At 35.3% G+C, this 12,308-nt stretch overlaps 1 protein-coding gene across 1 annotated transcript in view; it reads right to left on the bottom strand.

The window, feature by feature from the left end:
* The window catches only part of LOC125650380 (rho guanine nucleotide exchange factor 28-like), a 115,675-nt gene extending 106,672 nt beyond the window's left edge, over positions 1 to 9,003 (bottom strand). Inside the window, exons 1-3 of the mRNA XM_056166988.1 lie at positions 8,740 to 9,003; positions 7,771 to 7,816; positions 7,309 to 7,447 (exon numbers count right to left, since the gene is read on the bottom strand). Of these exons, the coding sequence (XP_056022963.1) occupies positions 7,309 to 7,447; positions 7,771 to 7,816; positions 8,740 to 8,759 (205 nt within the window). The 5' untranslated portion in view covers positions 8,760 to 9,003. The remainder of the gene's footprint in view (positions 1 to 7,308; positions 7,448 to 7,770; positions 7,817 to 8,739) is intronic.
* Between the last annotated feature and the right edge of the window lie 3,305 nt (positions 9,004 to 12,308).

The following is a 12,308-nucleotide window of genomic DNA, read 5'->3' on the forward strand; positions in this document are numbered from 1 at the left end:
GCAAGACTAATTCAATTAAACACCGATAATCAATTTTTTCATTATTTTACAACATTTGATTGCACCATAAAGAGTCAACAACACAAACTACTCCAACAGAGACAAGAGATCATGCAGCCATTTCAATCAAACATTCATGATATGAAATTCTAGTACATGTAATACTCTATGGATGAAATTCAATTGCTCCATAAAATCCTCGTTTTGCTGATCATATTCAACATGTTCAAGGTCAACAAGACTCTCCGTGACAATCAGCAAACGTGGTCTCTCAAATCAAGTCAACAGGTATATATATATATATATATATATATATATATATACACACCACCAACATCAAAGTGGTCCCGCAACATGTGTTTCGTAACTTATTGGCCATACATGGTCCTTGCCAAAACAACAGCTGGATCCGAGTTACTTAATGTTTTGTTATTCAATGTAATGATTCTTTCCCCGGTCATCAATGAATAATGATTTGTCCCTACATGCATATTGATTTCAATGTCCCTTTAATAATATGAACAGCTACAGTTTATTAATTAGAAATTCCATTTGAAACTTGAAAACTGAAGTCCTTACTAATAGTATCTGTCTGAGACATACAAAACTTTCTCAGATCCACGCACTTCCTTAAGTTGTGAAAAATGTCGGTCAATTTCTCTTTCATTCACAAATTTCTCATTCAGGAAGTTGTACAATAACGACCATTAGCCCTCCCTCTTTCACACAAGAGGCAGATTCATTCTGGACATAACTTGCCCTTGGCTGCACTGTGACTCAATCATCGCAACTAGGACAAGGGGGTGACACACAAACTGGGAAATCTAACTCCACTCAACTTGGTGCATAATTAAGACCACACCCAAATTCTTATGAATTCTGGACACACCCTTTTTCTCTTTGGAAGAGGATGCATGTCTAATAAGACAAATTCTGTCTCATTAAGGTGAGATCTCCATACAATCACATCCAATACAGTCTGCACACAAAGGAGATCAACTGTCCATTGCCCATCTGAAAAATCCCCCAACCAATGAGACAAATTCAATCCAAGGGCGCAATGAAAATTCTAATTTAATATGTTGTAAATTCTTGTGAAATTGATTGCACAGGTTTCATAAGGTTTGCTATGATAACGTTTCCCTTGAATTCATTCATATTCCTGTATCATTAACATTTGGATCAAAGTTCAATTGAAAGTAAAATTCAATAATGCATTCAATTTGAAAAACTCCAAAAACTTTCCTTAAATTCTCATAAAATTGGTTTATTTTGTGCATTTATGATTGATTTACTTTGTGAAAACATTGTGTAATTTTTTTTCTTCTGGATTTTTACTAATCTTTATCGAAAAAGGAGTAGCTATTTGAAGGTATGAGCTAAAAATCACATCAAAATAACAAAGTATCATGTTTTAGACTGTTCCTCGAGACAATGACCACAATTGGGCTATCAGAAAGAAAAGAGTCTCTTGTGAACTGTCTTCACATTTTCTTGAATCTCCGGAGTCATATGAATATAATCTGATATTGCAAACAGTTTTTGCATTAAGATGACTGCAGCTGCAAACCTTAAAAAGTTGACAATTCTTAGTGTTGTTCAGAACAATATGGTATATATCATTTGTAAGATAGCCAGCACACTGCTGACAAATATTCTGAAGGAACAGCAAACTGCTGACAAACAACACCAGTTTCTTCTTACAAAGACAGTAACCCTGGATTTTCATTTCTCTGTAATCATAGAATGAAGAGAGTTTTAAATTTAGCACCAGTCTGCTCACCCCTGTAAGATTACTAGGACCATGATCAAACTGAACATATATATAACCAGAACAGAAATAGAAAGATTGTTACTGTCTAGTCTAAAATCTTACGTATTGACAAAAAAATTGTGGTGATAATGGATATGTATTTTGTAAGTTGGAAAAGATGAGATACTTCCAGATCACATGAGAAACATCTAATCAAAGATTTTTGTTCAAGACACTTCAGGAAATAAAACACACAAATCGAATTTGTCATGGATACAAAGGAGATATGCTTAACTATGTAGTGGTGTTGGAAAATTAGATTTTGGCTTTGTGTAGCAAAATATTGCAATTTTAGTGTGAAATCAATAAAAAAGAAATAAAATAAATAAATATAACTCATGTGAGCCCAAAATTGACTGTCCAAGTTCTAATATTAGTGGACTTTTTTAAAAGACTTAGATTCACACCATGATAACTAAGGGTCATTAAACTGAAAACCACAGACAAACTTTTTACATGACCTATCCATGGTGCAAGTCCAAAGTTCACATGAAGCAAAGGCTTTATCCCCTGAGCCTCTGTGACCACAAAGATTTATTGATATATATCAACTATCAATACCTTTTTTGCACAATATGCATTTGTAAAAAGGGATTTTCCTGGAAAATTGGTATCATGGCCTATTTTATCTTATTGCATGCACAACAGGTAAAGCTTACCACAGCCCATAAATCAGATTGTATAGTGTGCAGTGACACCAAAAATATTTTAGGCTAATGTCAGCTAAAGTTTGCTCTTTCAAAACCTTGGACAACTTTCTTGATGCAAATCTTGCATTTCCTAATTATTGGTCAAGTTGGATTTGAACTCAATATACAACAAAATAATTTGATACTGGTAGCATAAAATATGAAAGTTTCCCAATTTCATTAAATGGTTGAAGTTACTTACAATTTTTGGAAGGCTTGCAATGTATAAAATTAAATGTCTATATATATTTTATAAATTATATTTCAGCCTCAATTTTGCTCAAATCAATTGAAAAATAGGCACAACTGTAGAAAGGCAATCTCAAGGAATAAATCGTATACACAAAACTAAGATTTCCTTGTAAACAAATGTTCAAGCCCTGATAGAAAGCACTTTCAAAGGTGGAAGGGAAAGGGGGGAACAAAAATATGGCAGAACCCTTTTGGGCAAAAACAGGCAAGTGTGATCCCATATCATTCCCCCTTTCCTGTATAGGCCTGATGATTTGAAAATCAAGCAGTTGTGCTAAACATTGATCTGACTACCGTAAAACAAAAACAAAAAAACAATGCTGTGAAAGAGACCAATATTCTTCACTTACTAGATTTATATAAATTCCCTTGGAGTTCCTGTAATTCCCAAATCCAATTTTTTGGCTGTAGAACAATTATTTATACCAGTCTTTACTACATACAATGTTATCAGTCAGGCCGACCACAATTTAAGACAAATGTCAATACGTGAAATTTATGATACCACAAAAACAAACATTGTGTACAACAGAGTCCAGCTATTGTAAGTTCTCCACCTGAGACAGGTATAACTCCACCTGCCTACACCTTTATATACAGCTATAATATTGATCCAAGCAGGCTGTCAGATGTACATCAGATCCTATCTATATTGAGCCTGGTCTACACTGACATGACACACACACACACACAAAAAAAAGAGAAACCATTTGTGTATAATTCAATGTGTATACTGATGTATTTTTTGTCACCGTATTCACCTTTAGTTAATAAAGCCAAGACAAATGAGAACATTGATTACAGGAACATCATATATGTATTTATCCCGCTTCACTTCATACAAATTTGTTGATAATTAATTGGATAAAAGCTAATCACATGTCATGATACCCTGAATTTTTTTTATATTACCTCTCCGTATAGAGGGTGTAGCAGTTTTGACAACTGTGACATCACTAATGATGTACAAATGACTCTGTACAGAGGGTTTGGCAACGGTAAAGTCATTTATGAATCATATGACGCCCCATCAATACACCATCTCCATGCAAGGGTATATTGGTCTGACAGCTACGGTACCGTAGCTTTCAATGTATGTCAGCATTCAGTTTCAACGATCTGACAACGTACATGAATTTTTTAATTTAATGTTAATATTGTTCATATTTAATGTTTTGATATTGTGAATATATAGGGCTGATTATATTTCAATTAGGGTCCAGTTTTTAATATAAAAAATCATTATAAGAAATCCGTTTAAACAAAATGGCATCAAAATCCTCAAATGTGGATGTATTTTGATCAATTGTTAAATGAATGGCATTGTGGACAAAACAATGGCAGTATGTAAGCACAGGCACTCGACGTTTTAAATATCTATAATAAAAAAAATTGTCTTCCTGTAAACATAATATTGACAAGGTATACCACGCCACCATCTTGGTTTTCGTTTTTACCAGCTGCATCGCTTGAAAATTTCGGCGAAAAGTTCGATATAAAACAATAATTAGAACCCTACCGTTTCGAAGCAACTCTGTTAAGGTCTTACCTCTTGCATCGTTATGGAAAACTCGAAATAATGTCCATTGATCAGATATAATCAAGCATCAACTATCGTCTACTGCTCCTCAAAATGCGATAACTCCTGATCTAGGGACGGAAGTTGACATCATTATGCAAATGAGAATTCCCTTGCTAATGTACCCACTGACGCTTGTGCGGGGGGGGGGGGGGGGGGGGGGGGGCACTGAATGCTGGGTAGTTGCAGTCCTGCAAACAATAAAACTCGGCACAATTGTGTGGTTTCGGGACAGGCTGGCACGGGAAATTTAGTAAATCTATCACATTACCAAATAACATTGGAAATGTTCATGACCCCCCCCCCCCCCCCCCACCCCGCTTCGACTCCAACCCACGTCATTTCACCCTATTGTGACAACACTGAAAATTTACAGATAAGCAGGACAGGACATTTGGATGTATAAATGTTACTGTACGTTTGAGAGTATACCCACGTGTAGGGGCGCGTGCGTGTGTGTGTGAATTCAATTTTGAAGTTTTCTTATTACGTTATGAAATTTACTTTCAACAGAAACGAATGCATGAATAAGTGAAGTTATCATGTTTAACGTTTAAAAAAATAAATAAAGTATGTATTAATAGAATAGTGTTCAAGATCTATTACCTCGCTGACTAGAACATATTTACTGCTAATTATAATATTTACTATTTTTAATTTTATCGACCAATGAAAAAAGGGCTATCCCAAAATTATGTCTACGTACGTCCACCTTTCAGCGATTTCTCGCATTTGAGAAGCAGTAGACGATGTTTGACGGTTGATTATAGCCGATAAATGGACTTTATTTCCAGTTCACCATGACGATATGAGAGGTAAGACCTTGACAGAGTTGCTTCTAAACGGTAGGGTTCTAATTATTGTATTATATCGAACTTTTCGCCGAAATTTTCAAGCGATTCAGCTGGTAAAAACGAAAACCAAGATGGCGGCGTGGTATACCTTGTCAATATTATGTTTACAGGAAGACAATTTTTTTTATTATAGATATTTAAAACGTCGAGTGCTTGTGTATGTAAGATATGTCACCACAGGGTTCGAAATTAACTTTTTCAAGCACTAGTCTGTTCGGACAAGAGACTATTGATGTTTACTAGTCCGCAAAGCATTTCACTAGTCCGTCCAGTATATCATATCAAATGATCTTCATTTTATTCAATAATATCTAATCAAACCAAACACATCACAGTTCTAGCAATTCAGTTTATGACACCTACAGAAGAAAAAGACCACCATACTTTATTTTGCATTCAAGATCTTCGAAACATACAGTAACCTCTTGAGTTATGCTTTTATAAACGTCCATAGGTGCGTTCAAGATCAACATTCCCGTTGTTTTCGTGCTCAGTTCTGAGAGTAACAGGAGTTCGAAATTTTATGAATAAAGTCAATAAAATTCACTCGATTGACCAAACCATGAGCTATAGTGTTACAAACTCCTGTGTTAGAGTTGCGAATGAATAGATCATGTGCGCACAAATGCGCATGTTCTTCAACCACACTACTTTCAGTTCTTGCACCTCAAACCTGTTCTCGTGATGTGTGCTCGGCATTCGGAAACGGCAGGAATTTGCGCCCGTGCGAAGAATGGCGGTCTCGAACGCATTCCATGTGTTTGGAAGATCAAGAGTCATTGTCACGCAAATACTTAATCATGCAGGTAATCGACCATAAGTTCAAACATCTAAGAGACTCAGACACATCTTGCTAAACTCTTAACCAATTCAAGATTGATTTCCGGATTTTCACTAGTCCGTACGGACTAGTGATATAGAGAGTTTACTAATCCGACACGTTTTTTACTAGTCTAGGACTTACGGACATGAGGTAATTTCGAACTCTGCACAAACATTTAAAATATGTCACAGGATCAACATCGTCAATAACAAAACATTGAAAGCATGGAATGGCAATCATTAGAAGTAACAATACTGTTTCTAGTACCATGGATATCGAGTCTAAACCAGAATCCACGTCCACGAGTATCTTATTGTAACAAAATACAATAAAGGTTTTTTATTTTAACTTGTATATTACATTTTTAGAAAAGCTATATAGACCTAAAACAAAATACTCGAACCCAAATTAAAAAATACTGAACCAACCCGACCCAAAAATATGAAAAGTTAATAGTTGAATAAAATTGACAGACTCTTTTTGTGGCCTCCCTACATTACATGACAATGCTTGGATGTTAGTTTGGCAAACTAAAAAAAATGACATTTGCTCTTCAATAGATTTATTTCCATGAAAAACTATAGAACCCTACTGGTATCCCACCCTGACCTTTGTAGCCCTTCATCTAAATAATCCTCAATTCCTACACACAAATTTCAACTGGGAAAATTCTCATCTTCTTTGGCCTCACCTCAGATGAAGATAATATTTTCTTTTTTAAATCTAAATAACAAATTAGGACATTCTTCCTGTAACTGGGAGATTTTGAACTACAGGTATTTCTACATGTAGCCTGCAGTGTTCGTCAGCATGATTATTTTTGATACATAAATTGTAAACTAGCTAGCCAATGAAAAAACAGATATATTAATGTTGCTATAGTAAGTAAATGTGATTGTAAGCTTATACCAGGTGGGATTAAATTCTAGATATTATCTTAATAAAGGATAGTCTCTGTTCCAGAACAAAGATCTATACCAGTATCAAGTTTCAATATGATGTTCTCCATTATAATTTATACTCTACACTATAATATATAAATGTATTGTGTAATTGTCAGCAATCTTCAATTTGTGGTATATGTTCCCTGTATGAAGTTTATTACATATTGCATATAATAATACATATTAAATCTATTTTCATTCATACAAGCTTCATCCTCTAAATGTTAGCAAACTCCATGTAAATTTCTTCACAAAAAGGTGACACTAAAACACCAGGTCCAAAGGTCCAACTCCCCCCCCCCCCCCCCCCCCCCCCCCCCCCCCCCTGACTTCAGCGAAGGCAACCTGTCTTACCTGGAATAATGGCCACACAGGTGTTACCATGCCTGATCCCCGTGGTGATGTGTCGTTGGTATGGGCCCTCGAACACTAGGTACAAGGGGCAGTCCATCGGCACACTCGGGGGTAATTCTGACCTGATCTCCCTGCCGCCCTATAACAAAATATCCTTGTTATAAAGTCATCAGAGTAAACAATATAGCTATTACAGCAAATCATAAATATATATCAATTCATAATGCCTCTCATCTTCACAATCTAGGCTTTCTGAATTTTTCGTTTCTAAATGATTTTCTGTTCTAGAAATCTGCTTCTATTGGGTAATAATTGAAATACAAGTAATTAAGTTCGTTATGAACAAGTTTTACTATACTGCAAGGGCCTTCTTCCTGCTGGTTTTGAGTTAAGAATTCCAAAACCCAAGCTTTCTCAGGGATCCTTGTTAATCTAATTAAGAAGAGTGCATACAATACTTACATAGACAGGGCTTGAATTCTTATCAAATGCTGCCATTCGGCATTCTCTGAAATGAATAGAACATAATTGAATACAAATGTACGCAATATAATTCTGAACTTAATTTGTGATTATTTTTGTACCTAATATAAATGGCTCTCATTGTAAATGATTCTTGACCTTGTACTGTGAATTCTTATTATCAGCATTTTGTAAAAGTTTCTTATTCCTTTCCAAACATTTCATTGAATTTGATTGCTACTTACATGCAGCATTTTACAATCTGCATCTCATTGATGTTTTTTAGAAATATTTCATGCAAAGTACTGTATCATAACACCACATAAATAACAAAATTTTGAACGACCTGCCCATAATTTTTCAATTATTGGTTTAAAACAATAAGACCAAACTGCTTTTATATGTCACACAGTTTGGTAAATTATTATATGTTTGATTAAAGCTGTCGACACATATCAATATCGCACTATTACTAGATATCACCGGGGTTCAGTATTTCTGAACAAAGCTAATCAGTTCAATACAGGAAAGAAATGTAAAAATAACCTTGAATATATAATGTGTGTTGAATGATTACATAACATTAGTTAAATGTGTTGTCATTTAGGGATAGGGTTAAAATAGGCTGCATTTGTGAATAATCAAAATTGTTAGAAGTCATTTCAAACAAAAAATGTCATCATCCAATTTGCTAATATTGGGTTTCTAGTTTTCTACTGCACTGAGAACAGAAGTTTCATGAAAACACTTTAAAATGGAGAAAGGGGATTTGCACCATCTTACACATGTAGTAATCAAGCAAGTTCAACTTAGCAAGAGATTTTTCTTAAATGTGAGGATGGCTTAAATTTATCGCCTAGTGTTCACCATGTACACACTATGGAAAATTGGGTTGGATGGGTTAAGACTTTTCTCAGTCAGACTGTTACTTTTGGTTTCCACTGCTTGCGACGGTAGTTTGTAACCTACTTGGAATGACAATTTCCCATGTGGTTTTGAAGAACACCTGCGTTTTCTCTGTAAAATGTCTGACTCAAAACTATACGGTCCTTCAAGTCTGGAGCACGGTTTTTCCGTTAACCAACTGATAAATTTCTTTAAATAACTAAATGGACCAGATCTCATTGAGAATTGTGTCTATCACCTGTCCAGAACCCTCCACATCTTAAATACACGGGGTCACTGAACGCGAAAGTTACGTTTTCGATCTGATTCAGCTTGAGGGAAATCCCCTACCCACACGGAGCTAAAATTGGAAATTGAAGGTCCGAACTTATGACTATCTATATTACACACCAACGAGTAAATAAAGCATTATGTTTACTCTAAAATAAATAAACATTACCTTTTGACATACATTCCACACTGATTTCACAAATTCGCCATCTTTAGTCACGTGACATAAACTTTACAAAAACTTGGGCGGATTTCATTTCATTTGACACCGCGCGGGAAAATTAATAATACGCGGTATAGGGGCCTATTTCACCTGCTTCAATGTCCTTTTACAGTGTCATCTATATTCAAGAAGACCACTCATCTAAAAACACAAATAATTGGCTTAATGTTTTGTAATGCCATATTCAGTTAACGTTAGCCCCTCCACTTGTAATATTTATTTACTCAATCCCCTCGAAGGTTCAAAACTTGTAGAAGGTGACCATTTTGAAATTATTTGAGTAAACAATTTTTAAGGTGGTGAAAACACCGTGGAGCAGTTGATAACGATTTGAAATTTTTGTACAGTCGACAGGTATCAAAATTACAGACACTAAGAAGTAAAGCATATTTATGATGAATACTTCAAATTATTTCCTGGTGCAACAAATCAACATATATTGGCCTAGGCCTACATGTATGTAGTTAGGGTAATGGTTATCAGCCGAAAGTTAACTTCAATGACAGTAATAATCATTCATAGAAATAACAGGTTTCTATATATATGATAAACTATTGTCATATACCCCCAAGAAGAGTATTCGGTAAATGCTTTATTGCCAGTAGTCATCTGCCTATAAGATATACAACTCCCCCCCCCCCCCCCTTTTCTGTCATACTTTCTTTATCATTTTTTTTTTTTTTTTTACAACTGTATGATTATAATACTTGAACCTGGTCTTATATTTTACAATAAACATCAAGTTGGCCTCAGTTGAAACATTCAATGAAAACTTGAGCATTGAACACATGACAACCTTTCTTCGGTAACTAGATTTCTACAATGCCCAGAGATTTTAAAATGATATATTTAACATGATATCATGTTCTCGGTGTGTGACATATTTTGTTAAGAAAAGCACACTTTTAATAAGTGAAAGTTCTCAATGTGACGTAAAACACCACCTGCACCCCACCCCACCCACATAAACAAATAAAATAAAATGCAAAAGGTATATATGCACTCCATCATCAATATTGACCAACGAAGAGTTGTCCCAATATCTTTAAGTTCTGGGAATATATTCAAATAGTGACGTGTTTCTATCTGCAAGTTCAATGAAATTATGGGTAGATATACGAAATCTGCATATTATTTTCTGAGTGCGAATTGTAAGCAAAGTGACGATTTTTCCAACTCAAACTTTGTTTTAAATAGCCTTGACAGGGTATTGCAGTTTTCGATCTTATGACTATATCCCCAGTGGAATTCCACATTGTATAGATCTCTATATAATAGGTTTGTTTCAAGTGGGATTTTGAAGGAAAAATTGTTGTGTGTGTTTCTTTTAATTTTTTTTTCACTGTAATTTGAAATTAGTAGGTCTAGTAGAAAAATACCTTTATATACATTCACCTAGTCTAAAATTTGCAGAATGTTTCATACCAAGACGGTATATTATTACTGACATTAATTCTGCCTATATGATTTATGCATGTAGCGCTCGTAAATAGTGCATGGTATCCGGGTATATCGAAAACATCAAAAGAAAAATTCCTGGTATGTGGAAATAAATGAGTTATATTCGTGACGCGTCTCCTATATAGGTTATACCAGCGAACCATCACTGTACAAGTCACATTTACCGCTATAGAATCCATGATGTATATGTAACATCGAGTCTGGCTGTACAAGGGATCGAAAGTGTGTTTGGGGGTGGAGGTTAATAATTTCAATCTATTTCCTATTTATAGTCAAGCAGATATAAATTGCTGTTACTGTTTGACAAAACTGATACCCCCCCCCCTCTCCCCCCCCCCCCCCCAAAAAAAAAACAAAACATCAGATGTTACCGCCCCTCTCTTTTGTCTTTGGGATAGTTGTACTGCATATGTGCTAAATGTGCGTAGTGCAGCTTAAACATGCTATAAATGTGCGTGATGCAGCTTTAACATACTATAAATGTGCGTGGTGCAGCTTTAACATGCTATAAATGTGCGTGATGCAGCTTTAACATACTATAAATGTGCGTGGTGCAGCTTAAACATACTATAAATGTGCGTAGTGCAATTTAGACATGTACATGTAAATATGCGTTGTGCAACTTAAACATGTTAAATGTGCGTATAGTGCAACTTAAACATGTTAAGTGTGCGTAGTATATTCTAAACATGTCATATTGCGCGTGGTTCTATTAGGACAAATTCTAATTTAGTTTTGTAGTTAGAGTGTCCACAGCATGGTACAGACAGGGACACATTTTTTTTCCCCAGTGAGATGAAAAATGTTAACCCAGGTACGTATACAGTTCGGGTAAAAAAAAAATGCGTATGTTATTGTTAAAGGAAGAAATGTTTGTGGTTCACCTTTAATTTAAACAATATTTTATTATGTATGAAACATAAATAAAATAATGTGGTTCACCTTTAAAGCAGGGGTGGTAGTGAGGTCCCATCTATAAAGCAGGGGTGGTAGTGTGGCCCCATCTATAAAGCAGGGGTGGTAGTGAGGTCCCATCTATAAAGCAGGGATGGTAGTGAGGTCCCATCTATAAAGCAGGGGTGGTAGTGAGGTCCCATCTATAAAGCAGGGGTGGTAGTGAGGCCCCTTGCGAGCCCAGGGTAGCTCCCCCGGGCTCGACATGTCTAATGTTGTTATGACACTGGACTGTTAATTTAGTATCGGTCTTTATTTGTGTTTTAATCATCTGAGATGAAATGTCGTATGTGAATACATATATACATACCGGTATGATGTTATTGTAATGAATTTGAGATAATTAATTTCCTTAGAAGTGTACAATGTAATTGGTAGGTGGACACGAAAATGTTCTCTTCAACAGTGAAAACTATGAAAATACGTTATGTAAGGGGGTCAGAATATCTAATTTAGATGAAGTTAAGGTTAGAAAACATATTCATTCAAGGACAAAATATCTATTTCCAAGGACACCTCCACCATATTCAACTGTCGCCTCTAGAATAAATTGTATATTCAATTCCCAGGATTCTAAACTGACACAATGACGGTTGAGTTCAAAAGACTAATTCTGAATAATAAGAAGGCCTGTGGGTCTTAACGGTCATATCGAATTACATGTATATATAATTATACACTCTAGCAGATGTTAGAGCAGTGTTGCTTGAATAATTGACAATTG

Source organism: Ostrea edulis, chromosome 5 (assembly GCF_947568905.1).
Source record: "Ostrea edulis chromosome 5, xbOstEdul1.1, whole genome shotgun sequence".
NCBI classification, from domain to species: Eukaryota; Metazoa; Mollusca; class Bivalvia; order Ostreida; family Ostreidae; genus Ostrea; species Ostrea edulis.